This window comes from Elephas maximus, chromosome 4 (genome assembly GCF_024166365.1).
Source record: "Elephas maximus indicus isolate mEleMax1 chromosome 4, mEleMax1 primary haplotype, whole genome shotgun sequence".
NCBI lineage: Eukaryota > Metazoa > Chordata > Mammalia > Proboscidea > Elephantidae > Elephas > Elephas maximus.
Window position 1 is genome coordinate 14,715,090 of NC_064822.1, and position 20,231 is coordinate 14,735,320.

General features: G+C 44.9%; 1 protein-coding gene across 1 annotated transcript in view; it reads right to left on the reverse strand.

Moving 5' to 3' along the window:
• Nucleotides 1–19,513, reverse strand: part of PFKP (phosphofructokinase, platelet) — a 73,269-nt gene extending 53,756 nt beyond the window's left edge. The window contains exons 1-2 of the mRNA XM_049881655.1: nt 19,257–19,513; nt 641–714 (exon numbers count right to left, since the gene is read on the reverse strand). Coding sequence (XP_049737612.1) covers nt 641–714; nt 19,257–19,362 — 180 coding nt within the window. The 5' untranslated portion in view covers nt 19,363–19,513. The remainder of the gene's footprint in view (nt 1–640; nt 715–19,256) is intronic.
• Nucleotides 19,514–20,231: the final 718 nt, after the last annotated feature.

Below are 20,231 nucleotides of genomic sequence, written 5' to 3' on the forward strand. Positions count from 1 at the left end.
TTAAATGTGAATAAAATTTTCCTAACAGATTTGGAAATGAATAATGTGATCTAGACTATACTGGTACTCTCAAATACTACTTACTCTATAGTTACAAGGACCAAAAAGGTAGGAGATAATGAGTCATCTCTGCTATTTTATTTCAGACTCTTAATTTTCAAGTTAACCCATTGACAGACAGTATAGATGCCGTCTGGGTTTTACATTAATGACGTATAGTTCAACCAAGCTAAGCTTTTCCTTGTTTATCTTAATGTTTGCTAAATTCAGCACACATTTTACACGACTGTATCACTGCTATAGGGGTGAGAGCTACAAATAAAACTGCCTATTTAAGATTTTTTAATCCTATAACCAAGGCCAGTAAATTGGTATTAAAATGGCTTTTTTGCTACATCTCATCTCCTTTCTCCCCTCATTTCCTAACACCAATCTCTACAGGCAACAATTTGGACGAGTGAGGGCAAACTCGGAGGTAAAACTCCCCAGCAGCAGGAGGCTTCTGTGGTCTAGTGAAAGGCCCCAGGATCGCGGTACCCGGATTCTCCCAGTGAGCTCCATGTGTTTGCCTGACATCGCTCGCCTCTACGTAACAACTCCAGAGAGTTAAAGAAAGAACGAATGGACACCAAAAACTGACCTCATATATAAAATACACTTTGGCTCCCACGTAGATTCCCATACGCACGACAGCCCGAACAGCAGCATTCATGCCTGTGAAACAAACACAAGTAACCGTAATTTAAGAGACTTGGCGTTCGGATTGGACTAGAAATCAACTGTGACCTTGGCTGAATTACACCGCCTCTCGTAAGCCTCAATGTCCTAATATGAAAAATGACCATAAGAGAAACAAAGAATATAAAGCACAGTGCTTGGCATTTTGAGGCTTATCAAAAAATAAACATCACCCTAAAAGAGTCTATATATCACCATGAACCCTTGAGCAACTGTGATTTGGTATCAATTTGTAAGAAACTACATCCAACTGCAAAACAACATAAGAGAGTAGCAGTTTATTTGCATTTATCTAAATTCAAAGAAAACAATACTGAAAATAACAAGGGGTCTGTAATTTGAGGAGAAGATGAAAAATAGATTATTTTATCATCGTCTATTGCTGGCTGCTATTTTTTTTTTTTTTTTTTTTTTTTATGGAGTCAGCCCCCAATTTACAGCGACCCCACGCACAAGAGAACAAAATGCTGCCTGGTCTTGCGCCATCCATGTAATCAGCTGCAGATCAGATTGCTGTGATCCACGGGGTGTTCATGGCTGGAGCCCTGGTGGCGCAGTGGCTAAGTGTTCGGCTGCTAACCAAAAGGTCGGCAGTTGGTAATCCACCAGCCGCTCCTTGGAAACCCTATGGGGCAGTTCTACTCTGTCCTATAGCATCGCTATGAATTGGAATTGACTTGACAGCAATGGGCTTGATTTTTGGTTTTGATTTTCAGAAGCAGATTGCCTTTCTTCTTAGTCTGTCTTAGTCTGGAAGCTCCACTGAAACCTGTTCAGCATCATAAAAGCACACAAGCGTCCACTGACAGATGAGTGGTGGCTGCATGAGGTACACTGGCTGGCAATGGAACCTGTGTCCCCTGTACGGCAGGTGAGCGTCCTACCACTGAATCACCACTGCCTCCATACATTATCATCTACTGTGAGTAAAAAAAAAAAAATGCGAAACAAGCCCTGAAATTTTATTACGAGAAAAATTAAACTAAGCCAACATACTATAAATAACCTGTACCTAACCAGGACAAATCTAGGACATTTTTCATGCATTCCCAGAGGCCTTAAAAGAAATTAAAGGCAGCTTTATGCAATAATGTGCCATTACGTAAGACTGTCAGACATAATTTTGCCTTCCACTGAAGTCCCATTTTTGGAAACTGAACACTTAACCTGAATAGTCGAGTGTGGCGTGTATCCAACCACCTAGCAGTGCCATGAACAGGTCAGGCTTGCACATCACATCATTATCTTAGTGAGTGAGTCAAGGCTGATGAGAACTGAAAAAGACTCATGACACACGTCCCGAAAGACACAGCCCTGTGGCCTTCGGGACTAAGAGTGCCTGGGCTTTCAATTAATTTTGCCTATACACCCAACAGTTTCAATTCTTATCCTTTATGAATTATTTCAGAAACGACTGTCAGAATTAAAGATGCTGGGGAACACAGATGATGAAGTAAGTGAAGCTTTTGCTAAACAAATAAAAGGAAATGTGCCTGAACAGGAGTATATTCCGACAGGCAAGGAGACTAAATACGTGGATAAATGTGTATGGCAAGCTAGCTCTGAAGATGGGTAAATTTTTATTTTATTTTAATTATGCCAGCTCTGCAGTCTTGGCATAAGACTGTTACCTCCGAACAGTCACTATTTGAATGACAATATTCATTTAGCTGAAAAAGCCTGGTGTCGATACCCTGGAGATAAAGGCAGCATGCATGTAATATAAATAGGAGGGGGGTGTGTGCTACGGTTGTGAAATGCCTTCCACCTAAGTACATTTTTGGAAACTGAAAACTTAACTTCAATGGTCAACTGAGGCATGTACCCAACTGACCAGACCAAAGTGAACATTGCACACACACACACACATATATATTATACTCTAGTATAGTATGTATGTGTGCGTATGTGTACGTAATATGTGTGTGCGTGTATGTGCAAAGGCCTGGAATTAGAAAACCAAAAGGGAAGAACACACTCGGCATTTCTCAAGCTGAAAGAACTGAAGAAAGAATTCAAGCCTGGAGTTGCGATACTGAAGGATTCTATGAGCAAAACACTGAATGAGGCAGGAAGCATCAAAAGATAACGGAAGGAACACAGAATCACTGAACCAAAAAGAACTGGTCAATGTTCAACCATTTCAGGAAGTAGCACATAATCAAGAACTGTAGTATTAAAGGAACATGTCCAAGCTGTGTTGAAGGCATTGGTGAAAAACAAGTCTCCAGGAATTGACAAAATATCGATTGAGATGCTTCAGCAAACGGACACAACACTGGAAATGCTCATTCATCTATGCCAAGAAATTTGGAAGACAACTACCTGGCCAACTGGCTGGATCCATATTTGTGCCCACTCCAAAGAAAGGTGATCCAATGGAATGCAGAAGTTAAGGAATAATATCACATGCAAGTAAAATTTTGCTGAAGATAATTCAAAAGCAGTTGCAGCAGTACATCAACAGGGAACTATCAGAAATTCAAGCCAGATTCAGAAGAGGCCATGTCTCTTCTGACATCCATGATGTCAGATGAGAACACCAGAAAGATGTTTACCTGTGTCTTATTGGTTATGCAAAGGCATTCGACTGTGTGGATCATAACAAATTATGGATAACATTGTGAAGGATGGGAATTCCCAAATGCTTAATTATGCTCATGAGGAACCTGTACATAGATCAAGAGACAGTTGTTTGAACAGTACAAGGGGATACTGGGTGGTTTAAAATCAGGAACGGTGTATGCCAGGGTTGTGTCCCTTCACCATACCTATTCAATCTGTATGATGAGCTAACAGAGAAGCTGGATGATACAAAGAATGCAGCAACAGGATTGTAGGAAGACTCATTAACAACCGGCATTATGCAGATGACACAACCTTGCTTGCTGAAAGCAAAGAGGACTTGAAGCACTTACTGATGAAGATCAAAGACCACAGCCTTCAGTACGGATTATACCTCAACATAAAGAAAACAAAAATCCTCACAACTGGACCAATAAGCAACATCATGATAAATAGAGAAAAGACTGAAGTTATCAAGGATTTCATTTTACTTGGACCCGCTATCAACACTCATGGAAGCAATAGTCAAGAAATCAAACAATGCATTGCATTGGGCAAATCTGCTGGAAAAGTTTTCCTTAAAGTGTTAAAAAGCAAAGATGTCACTTTGAGGACTAAGGTGCACGTGACCCAAGCCATGATATTTTTAATTCCCTCACGTGCATACAAAAGCTGGACAATGAATACAGAAGACCAAAGAAGAACTGCTGCCTTTGAATTACGGTGTTGTGGTGTTGGTAAAGAATACTGAATATACCACGGACTGCCAGAAAAATGAACAAATCTGTCTTGCAAGAAGTACGGCAAGAATACTGCTTAGAAGCAAAGATGGCGAGCCTTCATCTCACATACTCTGGACATGTTATCAGGAGGGACTAGTCCATGGAGAAGGACATCTTGCTTGCTAAATAGAGGGTTAGAGAGAAAGAGGAAGACCCTTGCCGAGACAGACTGACACAGAACCTGCAACACTGGGCTCAAACATAACAATGATTGTGAGGATGGCACAGGGCTGGGCAGTGTCTCGTTCTGTTGTACATGGGGTTGCCATGAGTTGGACCTGATTTGATGGCACCGGTTTTTTGGGGTTTAACAACAACAACATGTATTCAGGTCCTGTCACTTTCATGAAGACTTCCTGACTTTCTCCTCACCCTACTTCCCCTTATTCCTGGCAGGATGAAACTGCCTCTTTGTCTTTGTGCTCACAAGTGTGGCATTTTATTGCACCTATTTGCTTACATGTACATATCCAATCAGAAACCCTGGTGGCGTAGTGGTTAAGTGCTATGGCTGCTAACCAAAAGGATGGGAGTTCGAATCCACCGGGCGCTCACTGGAAACTCTATGGGGCAGTTCTACTCTGTCCTATAGGGTTGCTATGAGTCAGAATCTACTCGAAGGCGACGGGTTTTTTGGACAGATCCAATCCTCTAAATCTGAGGGCAGGGAGCTGTCTTATTTAACTCTGCACTGCTAACATTCAAGTCACTGAACTCATGTTTCAACCTTCAAGTCTTAAGTGAAGAAATAAAAGCTTTTTAATTTTTTAAGGTTCCTTCCAACAGATTCCATAATTCTAGGACTTCATTTTGTGGTCTCTGTGATTGAAGAATTAACCTCAAAACGTTCAAACATTATAAATACCGGTCACCTGTGAATAAAGAAGCTCTGCTCCATGAAGTCTGAAGACTTTCACACCAGCCTCCCTGTCTGAATTCTACCAACGCCTCTTCTGGGTTAACTGGTATTCTCTGGGGAGAAATGGTGCTTTCACTATACAGCAGTAGTTCCCTAACTTTAGCCTGCATCGGGTCACCTGGAAGGACGGGGCGGCGGGGTGGGACCCTTTTCCTTAGAGTTGACTCCGACTCATAGCAACCCTAGAGGACGGAGTAGAACCGCCCCATAGGGTTTCCAAGGAGCACCTGGTGGATTCCGACTGCTCACCTTTTGGTTAGCAGCCAAACTCTTAACCATTACGCCACCAGGGTTTCTGGGGGCAAGGGGTGGGGAAAGTTTTAAAACACGGATTGCTGGCCCTTTCCCCCAGAGCTTGTCAGTTGCAGGTCTGGGGTAAGTTAGAAATTTGCATTTCTAACAAGTTTCCAGGTAATGTGGGGACCACATCCTCAGGAGCACAGCTCTAAGCAGACTTTATTCACCTGCAAGTTAGAGTAACAAAGTTAAATCAGCTCGTTCTCTGCACTGCCCCCTCCCCACCCCACTAGCACTTACAGAGCTAGTAGTATTCTGATTGGGACCTAGAAGGGAGGTATCTTATGATGTACTAGCAGCTATTGTGTGGTAAGCATCGCAGTTAATTCTCACAGGAAGCCTGCTGAGGTAGTAATACCTCACTGGAGAGATTAGAAAGTTGACTCAGGATAAATTGATTAGCCAAAAAATTAATAAGCACCAGAATCTAAACCCTAGTCTTTTAACTTAAAAAATTTCACAATTTCCTCTATTATACAGGCCGTGTATTAGAATCACCAAAGGGCACTTTATGAAAAATGCCTGTCGGGCCCTAAATTCTTAGTGTAGTTAGGCAGTAGGGCCATTTTGTTTTAAGCTCTCCATATGAGTTTAGTGTACAAGCAGGACTGAGAACTCCTGCCTCATGCTAGGCCCTCCCTGTAGGCTGACACATTCTGAGGGTGACAGGCCTGCAGAGTATTCTGTGAAGGATTACAGGATGAAGGACCCTGGAGGACAAAAAACCAAGAAAAGAAAAATTAAGCAAATATTTACTAATAGCCTATTTTAAACAGATGTCTGTGATTAAGACACAGATCCTTGCAATTTGGGGTTTTACAATGTGTCATGGATTGAACTGTGCCCCCCAAAACTATGTGTGTCAATTTGTCTGGTCCATGATTCCAAATATTGTGTGACTGTCCACCATTCTGTCATCGGGTGTTATTTTCCTACGTTTTATAAATCCTATCCTTATGATGTCCATGAGCTGGGATGAGCAGGCAATTATGTTAACGAGGCAGGACTCAATCTACAAGATTGGATGGTGTCTTGAGCCAATCTCTTTTGAGATATAAAGGAGAAAAAAGCAAGCAGAGAGACATTGGGACCTCATACCACCGAGAAAGCAGAGATGGGAGCAGAGTGAGTCCTTTGGACCAAGGTTCTTGCACAAAGAAGCTCCTAGTCCAGGGGAAGATTGATGACAACGACCTTCCCCCAGAGCCAAGAGAGAGAGAAAGCCTTCCCCTGGAGCTGCCACCCTGAACTCAAGACTTTGAGCCTCCTAGACTGTGAGAGAATAAACTTCTGTTAAAGCCATCCACTTGTGATACTTCTGTTATAGCAGCACTAGATAACTAATACACAGATGGTTCAGGACTGGGCATTGTTTCGTTCTGTTGTACACAGGGTTGCTATGAGTCGGAAACAACTCCATGGCACCTAACAACAACAACAGTGCTGTCCCATTTTTCTGCGTATTTCCCAATATTTACATTATTAAAAAAACTGTTGCGATTGAGTTGATTCCAATTCTTAGTGACCCTATAGAACAGAGTAGAACTGCTCCAGATGGTCTCCAAAGCTTTAATCTTTATGGAAGCAGACTGCCATGTCTTTCTTTCGAACGGCTGGTAGGTTTGAACCACTAATCTTATGTTTAGAACCTGAGCACTTAAATATTGTGCCCACAGGACTCCTTTTGCTCATAATCATAAGCTTACTAATTTCAATATTTAACTTCTCTTTGAAAATAAATAGAGGCTGCATACTCTCTCTTACTGGCTTCTACCTGAATTCAAGTAGTTGTCATATCTGTGTGAAAGCAAAAATGTTTGAACATGTTCGAAAATGAATTCATGTTACTCTTGCTACTAAAGTTCTTCATAAAGCTTTCTCTTAATAATTTGTTGTTGTTGTTGCTGTTCGGTGCCATAAAGTCGGTTCCGACTCATATAGTGACCCTATGCACAACAGAACGAAACACTGCCCAGTCCTGCGCCATCCTTACAATCGTTGTTATGCTTGAGCTCATTGTTGCAGCCACTGTGTCAATCCGCCTCGTTCAGGGTCTTCCACTTTTCCGCTGACCCTGTACTCTGCCAAGCATGATGTCCTTCTCCAGGGACTGATCCCTCCTCACAGCATGTCCAAAGTATGTAAGACACAGTCTCGCCATCCTTGACTCTAAGGAGCATTCTGGTTGTACTTCTTCCAAGACAGATTTGTTCATTCTTTTGGCAGTCCATGGTATATTCAATATTCTTCGCCAACACCACAATTCAAAGGTGTCAACTCTTCTTCTGTCTTCCTTATTCATTGTCCAGGTTTCACATGCATATGATGTGATTGAAAACACGGTGGCTTGGGTCAGGTGCACCTTAGTCTTCAAGTTGACATCTTTGCTCTTCAAAACTTTAAACAAGTCCTTTGCAGCAGATTTACCCAATGCAATGCGTCTCTTGATTTCTTGACTGCTGCTTCCATGGCTGTTGCTTGTGGATCCAAGTAAAATAAAATCCTTGATAACTTCAATCTTTTCTCCGTTTATCATGATGTTGTGAGGATTTTTGTTTTCTTTATGTGGAGGTGCGATCCGTTCTGAAGGCTGTGGTCTTTGATCTTCATTAGTAAGTGCTTCAAATCCTCTTCACTTTCAGCAAGCAAGGTTGTGTCATTTGTATAACGCATGTTGTTAACGAGTCTTCCTCCAATCTTGATGCCCCGTTCTTCTTCATATACTCTAGCTTCTTGTACTATTTGTTCAGCATACAGATTAAATAGGTATGGTGAAAGAATACAACCCTGATGCACACCTTTCCTGACTTAAACCAATCAGTATCCCCTTGTTCTATACGAACAACAGCATCTTGATCTATATAAAGGTTCCTCATGAGCACAATTAAGTGTTCTGGAATTCCCATTGTTCGCAGTATTATGCATAGTTTGTTATGATCCACAGAGTCGAATGCCTTTGCATAGTTAATAAAACACAGGTAAACACCCTTCTGGTATGCTCTGCTTTCAGCCAGGATCCATCTGACATCAGCAATGATATCCCTGGTTCCACATTCTCTTCTGAAACCGGCCTGAATTTCTGGCAGTTCCCTGTCGATATACTGCTGCAGCCTTTTTTGAGTGATCTTCAGCAAAATTTGCTTGTGTGCGATATTAATGATATTGTTCTATAATTTCCACAATGAGTTGAATCACCTTTCTTGGGAATAGGCAGAAATATGGATCTCTTACAGTCAGTTGGCCAGGAAGCTGTCTTCCATATTTCTTGGCATAGACAAGTGAATACCTCCAGCGCTGCATCTGTTTGTTGAAACATCTCAATTAATATTCCATCAATTCCTGGAGCCTTGTTTTTCACCAATGCCTTCAGAACAGCTTGGACTTCTTCCTTCAGTACCATTGGTTCCTGATCATATGCCACCTCTTGAAATGGCTGAACATTGACTAATTCTTTTTGGTATAATGACCCTGTGTATTCCTGCCATCTTTTGATGCTTCCTGCGTAGTTTAAAATTTTCCACCTGTGGAATCCTTCGCTATTGCAACTCGGGCCTTGAATTTTTTCTTCAATTCTTTCAGCTTGAGAAACGCCAAGTGTGTTTTTCCCTTTTGGTTTTCCATCTCCAGCTCTTTGCACATGTCATTATAATACTTTACTTTGTCTTCTCGATCCTCCCTTTGAAATCTTCAGTTCTTTTACTTCATCAGTTCTTCCTTTTGCTTTAGCTCCTCAACGTACGAGAGCAAGTTTCAGAGTCTCCTCTGACATCTATCTTGGTCTTTTCTTTCTTTCCTGTCTTTTCAATGACCTCTTGCTTTCTTCATGGATGATGTCTTTGATGTCATTCCACAACTTGTCTGGTCTTTGGTCACTAGCGCTCAATGCGTCAAATCTGTTCTTCAGATGGTCTCTAAATTCAGGTGGGACATACTCAAGGTCATATTTTGGCTCTTGTGGACTTGCTCTGATTTTCTTCAGTTTCAGCTTGAACTCGCATATGAGCAATTGATGGTCTGTTCCACAGTCGGCCCCTAGCCTTGTTCTGACTGATGATATTGAGCTTTTCTGTCGTCTCTTTCCACAGATGTAGTCAATTTGATTTCTGTGTGCTCCATCTGGCGAGGTCCATGTGTATAGTCAGTGTTTATGTTGGTGAAAAAAGGTATTTGCAACGAAGAAGTCATTGGTCTTGCAAAATTCTATCATTCGATCTCCGGCATTGTTTCTATCACCAAGGCCATAGTTTCCAACAACTGATCCTTCTTCATTTCCAACTTTCGCATTCCAATCGCCAGTAATTATCAATGCATCTTGATTGCACGTTCGATCAATTTCAGACTACAGCAGCTGATAAAAATCTTCTGTTTCTTCATCTTTGGCCCTAGTGGTTGGTGCGTAAATTTGAATAATGGTCACATTAACTGGTCTTCCTTGTAGGCGTATGGATATTATCCTATTACCGACAGAGTTATACTTCAGGATAGATCTTGAAATGTTCTTTTTGACGATGAATGCAACACCATTCCTCTTCGAGTTGTCATTCCCAGCATAGTAGACTGTATGATTGTCTGATTCAAAATGGCCAATACCAGTCCATTTCAGCTCACTAATGCCTAGGATATCAATATTTATGCATTCCATTTCATTTTTGATGATTTCCAATTTTCCTAGATTCATACTTTGAACATTCCAGGTTCCATTTGTTAATGGATGTTTGCAGCTGTTTCTTCTCATTTTGAGTCGTGCCACATCAGCAAATGAAGGTTCCGAAAGCTTTACTCTACCCCCATCATTAAGGTAGACTCTACTTTGAGGTGGCAGCTCTTCCCCAGTCATCTTTTGAGTGCCTTCCAACCTGCGGGCTCATCTTCCAGCACTATATCAGAGTATGTTCCCCTGCTATTCATAAGGTTTTCACTGGCTAATGCTTTTCAGACATAGACTGCCGGGTCCTTCTTCCTAGTCTGTCTTAGTCTGGAAGCTCAGCTGAAACCTGTCCTCCATGGGTGACCCTGCCGGTACCTGAATACCAGTAGCATAGCTTCCAGCTTCACAGCAACATGCAAGCCCCCACAGTACGACAAGCTGACAGACACGTGCGGGCTTAATAATTTAGGTACTGGGAAAAAAAAAAGTCCTAACAGAAATCTTATCAAGATGTTGGCTCCCTGTAAATCAAAGTTATCCATCTGGGAGTCTCTCTTTGCTTCACACATTATTCAAATCACCATGTCCGGTGTTATGATTCATGTAACACATGAATCTATAAGGCCATCTTCACTCATTCATTTATTCATCAAACACACATGGATCAAGGTCTACTCTAGGCACCACTGGAATACAGCATTGACAAAACAAATGAAGATCTTTGTGCTGGTTAAGCTTCTTCTACTCAGGAGATCAATAAACAAAAAACATAATAAATTAATTATACCCAATGGTGGGAGATGCTAACTGCTATGGAAATAAACACAAAGCACATCAGCGTTCGGGGGGACTGAGAGGTGGTGGGTGCAGAGAGCAGCTGCAATTGTAAATAGGGAGTGCAGAGTAGGACACCTTGAAAGTGATGCTGGAGAAAAGAACTGAAGGTGAGGGAAGTTCGCCAAGTGGGCATCTGGAAAAGAACATTCCAACCAAAGAGAAACACTTGAGCCAAGCAAAGCCCTGATGGGGTACGTGCCTGGCACGTGCTACATTTCAGTGCCCAGTGCAGATATCTGGGAGCAGGCGACCACTGTTAGCAGTCCTGTGCACACTGTTCAAAACGTTAACACAAACATTCACTCGTGGATCTCTTCAACACAAGCGCTATTATGCTTGCTCTAGAACTGCACTGTTAGGGTAACCATGACCCACACGTGCCTTGTCCAAATTGAGATGTGCTGCAAGTGTCAGGTACACACAAGGCTGCAAAGACTTTATACAGAGAAAAAGAACGGAAAATATGTCATTAATAATATTTATACTGACTATGTGTTGAAATGGAAACCCTGGTGGTATAGTGGTTAAGAGCTACAGCTGCTAATCAAAAGGTAAGCAGTTCCAATCCATCAGCCGCTCCTTGGAAACTCTGTGGGGCAGTTCTACTCTGTCCTATAGGGTCACTACGAGTCGGAATCGAGTCGACGGCAATGGGTTTGGTTTCGGTTTGTGTGTTGAAATATTGGGTTAAATAGAAAATATTTGAAAAAATAATTTCACCTGCGTCTTTTACTTTCTTTAATGTGGCTACTAGATAATTTAATATTACATACATAATGCAGGCCACCAGTGGCAGCCACCTTCTTACCAGACCGCACTGCTCTGGAATCCACTTTTTAATACTTACTATATTGTGTATGTCTTGCCACATCAATCGACACAAAGCTCTCCATTAAAGGCTCTGGAGTATTCCCTTCCAAGTACCATGATTTAATTTCCTGCCGATGGCTTTTGGCTTGTTTTCCCAATTCTCACTTTTAACCACTGCTATAAAGAATGTCCTGTTACCCACCTACGAGCTCCTCCCTCTGCTCACAAACTGTGCCTTTCTTCCTGGGGCAAGAGAACTCCTACCTAAGGTCAAAGCCTCTGCTACAGCAGAACCCACCCCCCTCTGACCTACGCAGGCCCCTCAGTTCTGCTAGCACCCACTCTCTCAAGTATCACCCACTTCTCCTGAAATGGGGTGTGTTCACAGGCAAGCATGTATGCTCCCTCTCCTCTTTCCCTACTGAACCAGCTTCAGCAAATCTCTACACCACTCCCAAACCTGTGCTTATCAAAGGTAACTAACAGCCTCCAGCTGCTTCCCAGCTTAAAGTGAAAATCCAAAGTCCTTCCAGTGCTTACAACTCCTCCCATACCTCCCTGATCTCATTTCCTACCACCTTTCTAGGAGAAAAAAAAAAAAAATTTTTTTTTTTTTTTTCTTCTAGCTCTCAAACCTCCCCAATGCAGTCCTCACAGACACTCGGCAGGCTCCTACTTCTGGGCCTTTACACAGTCTCCGCTGACTTACTTCCTCGCATCCTTCAGGTATCAGGTCAAAGGGCCCTAACCAGCAGTTCCCTGATCCCCCTAAACAAAACAGGAACTCTTTCCCTGGACTGGTGTTCTTTCTTGGCACTGAGCCTCTGACATATTACATAGGTTTATCTGTCCCTTTCTCCTGTCCACCCTCACCAAATCACAACATCGTGAGCTCCGTGAGAGGAGGAACTTTGTTACTCCGCTGAAAGCATTACTTGACACGTCGAAGATGATCTGTTAATTTGTAGAATGATTAAATTTAAAAAGGAAACAATTTCTAATATTAGAGCAAAGCTAACAATGAAAAAGGAATGACAGGATAAGGTTAATATATATCATCCTTTTAATCCTTTTCTTCTCAAAAGGAACTTCTGATCAGATCTTTAATATCTCTTTTTGATATAAGGGGTCCTGCATTAATTAATCTGTTCAATCAAAATCCTGGTCAATTTCAGAACCCATTCATATGAAATGACTGAGATGGTCTGCCTTGAAGACGCCTTATGGAAGTAGAACGGTGTGAGTTTTCAAACTGCTCTATTAAACTTATGATTCAAAGTTTGATACGAGGTCCAGGGAACCAGCAGCACGACCATCAGCCTGGGTTTTCAAGCCGCTCTATTAAACCTATGACTCAAAGTTTGGTACGAGGTCCAAGGAACCAGCAGCACGACCATCCTCCAAGCTTGCTAAGCATTAAAGTAGAATGTCAGGCCCCACCCTGTTGCCGTTAGCTGCAGCCCAGGCAATCCCTGACTCATGGCAAACCCATGAACCCACGCCCAGCGGAACTAAACGCTGCCTGGTCCTGCTCCATCCCCATGATCAGATGTGGTTAAGAGCACGGTGATCCAAAAGGTTTTCATCGGATGATTTTTGGAAGTAGATCGCTAGGTTTTTCTTCTTGGTCTTAGTCTAGAAGCTCCACTGAAACCTGTCCTGCACCAGGGCAACACATTAGCTTCCACTGACAGATGAGTGGTGGCTGCGCAGACACTACAAAATCAGAATCTGCATTTGAACAAGATCCTTCAGGTGATTCACACGTACATTAAAGATGGAGGAGCAGTAGCTAATGAGCCTGTCAAGGATAGGCTGATGGAGGGACCTAGAGCAGCCCTGATTTTCCCTCTTTTAAACATTCTACTTTGGCACGAGGACTTTCATTGAAGAAAAGCGTTAGGGGAAAGGGAGAGGGTGAGAGAAGAAGAGAGAGAAAGAAGATGGATAGTGACTAGTTCCAACTCCTTCGTTTTGCAAATGAAAACACAGGCCCTGTCACACAACCAGTAGACAGCAGAGCCAGGAGCCAAGACCTAAATAAGTCTTTTCTCAGTATGCTGCTCTTGCCATATGCTATGCTCCTTCTTATACCCTGACAGGTACAATTACTGTAATTCTGAACAAACTATATAGTGGTAAAGAAGCACAGAAAAAAGAAGAAGTGAGAGGAAATCTGAGTCACCTGGAAGGTAATTTTTAGTAAACAAAAATATAATACCATAATCAAGGGGAAATACATGCATTTTTTTATTAAAGACGGTTCATGTCCCAAGAACCAGAGGTCAGAGGGTGACGAGTCTGATGCAGGATCCAGACAGCAAGCTTTGCCAGAACATCCATATATATTGGACGCAGGCCACACCCCAAAGGAAATTCCCCTTTCAACTGATTGGCTGCTCACATCACAAAATGGAGGATGATTACATAACATCTGAAAAGCTACTGAGAATCACGGCCTAGCCAAGTTGACACATAACCTTAATATCATACTCCCTTTGCATCTTACTGGGCTCTTATGCAAGCGAATCATCAGGGAAATAAAGGAAGCCAAAGTAAGACACTAACTTGTGTTCAGTAAACATTTATTGAATGGAAGAATCAACTTAGTTGGGGTAAGTCTACCAGCAACTCACATTTCTGATTACTGTATTGAAGGCTGTAATCTTGAGGCATTAATCACTCACAGATATTGCTCTGAGGATAAAGAGCGCACTTTTGAAGGTTTATTCCCTTAAACGACTTACTTAGAAGGTAGTTGGAATTTCTAGTCCCCTGCCATTTTGTGAAAGAAAGTGGCCCATATGTCTTTAATTTAGATTCCAAACAGAAGACATTCAGCAAATATTACTGTGCCTACCCCTGTGCTGGCTGCCAGAAATACAACGGTGCATAAGGCACATATGGTTCCTGGCACCCACACATTCTTACTGCAGCTCTTGAATGTAGATTCGGAGTCAGATGGCCCAACTCCACCATTTAGAGGATGTGTGAAGTCAGTTAGTCTGAAGACTTCAGTTTCTCATTTGTAAAATGAGGATAAATTTACACATGTGAAGTATTTAGTGCCTGGCACATAGTTAAAAACCAAAAATCCAAACTTGTTTCCATCGAGTCGATTCCGATTCATAGTGACCCTATAGGGCAGAGTAGAAATGCCCCACAGAGATTCCAGGAAGTGACTGATGGATCCGAACGGCTGACCTTTTGGTTAGCAGCCAAGTTCTTAACCACTGTGTCATCAGGACTCCAACACAGTTAAGTGGCCACAAAATGTTATTCTTAATAATAATTAGAAAGACTTAAGTATACTCAATCTGTGCAAACATTTTTCCAATGTTCTTCTTGCCATAGCAAAAAAGAACTGAATTTTCATATTCATTACACTATTGGGGTGCGCTTAAATTTCCCAGCATTCTCAGCACTGCCACATACCAGGTCCTCTGGAGCCCACAAACTGTGTCTAAGGCAGTGGGTCATTTTTGATGATATGACACTATTGTTGGGATAGGTACTTCGTCATGATAAATCTGTCTATCTGGTGATGTGGGGCTTATTTTAGATTAAAAGGAATTAAAATCAATTTAAATTTGCAGACATTTCTTGTGCCAACAGAAAATAATCAAACAAGGAGGAAAAATATCTTACCCTGACACACTCATTCTTCCTTAATTGGTAGGGGTGAGAGGGTAAAGAATATAGACGAAAGATTTCCAGTTTTATTTTCTTATTATATTCCATTGGAAAAAACACCTGAGAGCTTTGGTATTAAGAGTGGTATCATTTTAGCCCCCTTGATTGCAATCATTGTAAAAGTACACTTTCTGATCCACTGAGAAAACTGCCCAAAAAATCACCTATATAATTTTGAGAAAGCTGGGCTGGCTTTGCTCACTTTGAAGCATTACCTAGATTTTATGAGTTCACCAAAGCACGGTCATTTATGGAAACTATTTGGGATTAAAATCAGGTCGACCTGGGTTTAAACACTGGCACTACCACACATTAACTACGTGACCATTAACTAAGTTATTATTTCTTTGTAAGTTCTTTTTTTCTACCTCCAAAATGGAGACAAAAAAAAAAATGCATACCTTGGAGTGATGTAATTAGACCTAGAGATAAGAAATTTAGAGCTCCTAATACATAAAAATCATGCCCAGTAAATAGTAGCTATAGTCATCTCTACCACTTGTCAGTTGTCTATCGTGGTGGCTTGCATGTTGTTATGATGCTGTAAGACATGCCACCAGTATTTCAAATATCATCAGGGTCACCATGGTGGACAGGTTTCTGCAGAACTTCCAGACTAGGAAGAAAGGCCTGGCAATCTCCTTCTGAAAATTAGCCAGTGAAAACCCTATGGATCACAATAGAATGTTGTCCAATGTAGTGCTAGAAGATGAGCCCCCTAGGTTGGAAGGCACTCAAAATACACAGTGACCACAACAGTGGACTCGAGCATGTCTCTGACTGTGAAGATGGTGCAGGACTGGAGAAAGCATTGTGCTGCTGTGCACCGGGTCACCACAAGTCAGAGCCAACTGGATGGCAACTAACAAAAACACAGTCATCTCAACACAGAATTTTATCATAATTTCACATTTGATTAGAAAATTACCCAAAATGAAGGCCTGAATGTGTTCTCCTTGATCATTAGCTACCAACAGAAGTCTTCTATCTCAGGGGGAATTAACTACTGTTATAATTTAGAATTAAGATAAAATGGTTTTTAAAAAAGAGAATAAAATAGATAACATTTCTAGGAATAAGCTACTTTAAAACAAAAAAAAAAAAGCAAAGTCATTGCTGTCAAGTCAATTCGGGTTCATAGTAGCCCTATACAACAGAGCAGAACTGCTCCATAGGGTTTCCAAGCACTGGCTAGTGGATTCAAACGGCTGACCTTTTAGTTAGCCGTCAAGCTCCTAACTACTCGCCACCAGGGTTCAAACCTGCTTTAACGGTCTCTGCTTATAAGACCAGAATCTGAACACATCTCAAGGGGACCTTCTCAGAAAGAAATGTATTCAAACATCCCAAAAGGCCCAAGATAATATCACAAGAGGGGATAGCTGTTTTCCAGGAGTTTAAGGAAAAATTGAGTCAATGGCCTTATCACTACCTGAGGGGAGAGTGCCCAGGCAACTGGCCATGATTAGCTTCCCCAGAGACAGCCCAGATGTGACAACTGAGAATGAGGCTATCATGTCTGATGCAGCTTGTCACGAAGAGTAGCCATCTCCCCTTAACCTGAAGCTATAACCACCAAGCAATGCTCTGATTACATTTTTAGTTTTCAAACATTCTTTTTTCACTGAGGTCAAGCGGTACTGACTTACTGAACTTCATTATTCATAACTAGTTGCAGAACCAGGATAAGAAGTAGGGAAAATGGTAATGCCATCCATCGCACCATTATCTCACGTGCTTGTACATTAACTACCAATATTTTGGCAAACTTGTGGACAAGAATGTCAAAAGGCTGACCCATATTTTGGCACCTTAATTCTAAAGTAAACTTGAAACCCTGACATTGAAGTCCTGGTGCTTGAAGAGCTCAAGTCCTCTTTCTGTGCAATATTTTATTCTCTTTTACCACCCGGATAAGATTCGTTCCAGAAATTTCCCTGTTACCCCTGGCACCACGTCTGTGGACGCACCCATATGCTTTCGAAGCCGCTCTTCAGTCTCAACCCCAGACCTCACCTCAATGCCACACACATACACACCTTAAGGTGTTTGTTTAAATAACTTAGGCAGTCAATTCTCTCCTATTTTCCCAATCCTGGCCTTTGTTTTATCACAGTCTTTTCTTTCTCCTAGAAACCAGCCACCCACAAGTTATGTGTATACAGAGAATTACTTTACTAGAATATAAAATCAGACCAACACTGCTTCACTGGGATGGAAGGAGGCCGGCTTGTTTTGGGTGAGGTTAGCGGAGCCAGGACTGCAGCCTGTAACAGAAGGAGGAGGGTCTAGCCCCGGCCCATGCAGCATCCTGGCCACAGGCGCTCTCCTCCGAGGATGCTCAGAGGCCTTGGGAGCAAGCCACCACTGCGCAGTTTGCCTCCACTCGCTGTGCTGGGGCGAGGCCCCAGGAGCCCCGCTATCACCGCTGAGTGGCCAGAGGCTGAGGGCGCGGAGGCGGCCCCCGCGACGGGCTGGGCATCACGTAGGCACCGCGCTGCAGGGGGAGGAGCCAGAGCCTCACAGCGCCACAACCTGTCGCTGCACGAGGCGCGCTACCAGGCTCTTGCACCCAAGCAGACGGTCGGCACACTCTCAAGGGCAAAAAGGTCATGGGCCACGGTGGGGCGAAGGAAGGGCACCGAGGAGAGGCGGGAAAGAGAAAGGCTCAGGGCATCTCTTGAACGTCCCTCCACGATGTGTGGCCTCGAAAAAATGTGCAAATATGACCTTCAGAGCCTTTTCAACTCATCTGGGGTAAGGGGGGGGGGAACACTCAGGGAATCCAGTCTCCAGCCTGAGCAGTCTTTAAGCCATGAGGTGACTGCAAGGGAAAAAGTTACGTGCCTGGGAAGCGTTGATCTACTTCTGGTTGCTGGCTCTGCCACTAACGAGGGAGTTACGCTGTCACGCAATCATACTATCCGGAAACCCCAGCGCCCCCACGTGCAAAAACCTTCCGGCCCGAGTGTCTATCCTGGTACCACAGCAAGATTCTGAGCCCGCTAGCGCGGCCGTGCCAGCCCTCCTTTTAACATGAAATATTTAGTTGCCCCCTGCTCGGTGTCCCCTGCTCCCCAAAACCAGCCCCGGGCTGTGTGTGCGCGCTGGGCACGGCCGGAATCCACACCCGAGCGCTGGTGACGTGCCGGGACTCCTCCGGCTTCCTGCCGCCGCGCCTGGGACGTCTTTGCCAGAGGGGAGGGTAGGAGACAGTGGGCCTCGTGATTCATTAGTTTTCGGTTTTGTCACGAGCCAGAAGGGGACAGGACGTAAGAGAGGAGAAAACCGTTGTAAAAAATCTCCCACTGTAAATGAGAAGCGGTGGCGGGCCGCCAGGGGCAACTCCCAGGCGGGGTCCCCGCTCCGCCCGACCCTGCAATGCAGCAAAGCAGCCCTCTCCCGGCCCCCCAGAGGATGCAATCCGCCGAGGAGTCGCGGGGAGCCAACCATTCCTTCCTTCCGATTTCGTCTCGGGGAGGTAGGGGTGGGGCGGGCGGACGGGTGCACCGACCGAGCGGATGGCAGTTGCGGCATCAGAGGCTGCCGCGGCCGCAGAGCGGTGTCTAAGTTTCCCGGGCACCCCCGGCTGTTACTCCACGACTCAGAGGTGCAATGACCCCGACGGCGACCCAGTCGGCAATCTCAATGTGAAAACCAAAAGCAGAGGTGGAAAACTGGTTATTTCTGAAAATCGGGCCTCATTACCGGACCTCTCCCCTCCCCACCCCGTGACTCCGGGGCGCCAGGCCCGCCTCGCCCGCCCAACAGGTATCACTGCCGTTCCTGCGCGCTGGAAGCTTCTTCCCGGGAGCTCCCCGCCCTCACTGGTCGCCTGCCCTCGTGCCGCCCCTCCCAGCGCCGCCGGCGCCGCCGCTTCCCCGGGGTGCGCGGGCTGCAGCCTCCGGCCCTGCCCGCCTGCGTCCCGCATCCTCCCGCGCCAGGAGCCGGGGAGGCGCCCATTCACCTTGGGCATCCCCGCCGCTGGTCAGGACTCCGATGGCTTTGCCGGCCCCGGAGAGGTGTTCCAGGTACCTCCTGAAGGAACTCCTGGGTGTAGAGGGGGGGTCCATGGTGAGCAGGGACCCGAGAGAGCCCGGCCAGGTCACAGCGAAGCGCAGAGGTCCCCGCGCCGGCTTCCCGCCGCCGCCCGGCCAGCAGCCTTTAGAGCCTAGCGGCCGCCCGCCTCCTACAGGCTCGGCTCCGAGCGTCAGTGGACGGCGGCGCGGGCCAATGAGCGGCGGCGCGGGGCGGCCCGGGCCAGTCCTGTCCCCCGGGGGCGGGCTGAGAGCGCGGGCGCACCGCCTCCCGGCCCAGGGCATCCGGGCTGGGGGCGTGCGAGCGGCGGGCGAGGAGTGCAGCCGGGACCCCGCCCCGGCCCCAGGCTCGCCGCGAGCTCGCTGCCGTTCGCGGCCGTTGGGGAAAACCGACCCGCAGCGGAGGCGTGCGCCCCGTTTCCCGCAGGGTTCCTAGCAGGGCGGCGGGCGTTCCGGAGCCGCGGGGCTCCCGAGCATCGAGCATCTTCCTCCGGGCGTCCCCAGGTTTTACCTCCCCACCTGGGGTCCCCGAAGAAGGAAGTGTGAGCCAATCCCCAAGCTAGTGGCAAAATGTGGGCGTTGCTGGCTGCTGCAATACCGACGCTTTCCTTTTCCCCTGTCGCCACAGGAGCCCTGGCGCATCATTGGCTGTTATAGCCCGGCACTTGATGAAGAGGAGGAAATTGAACATAGGCTGGCATGGGGCATGACCCTTAGAGACACCTCGCGCCCAGGCCTGGTCTAGATGCTGAGAATCGCGGGGCGGGGGTGGGGGGGCGCGCGTAGGAAATGCTCAGCCGGTAACAGGAGACAGTACATTTTAGGGAATACATCTGCTTAACAAGCCCCACAGATGCTTCTGATGAGTGCAGAATTTGGGGGCAACCGCTCTAATGGCTTAAGGC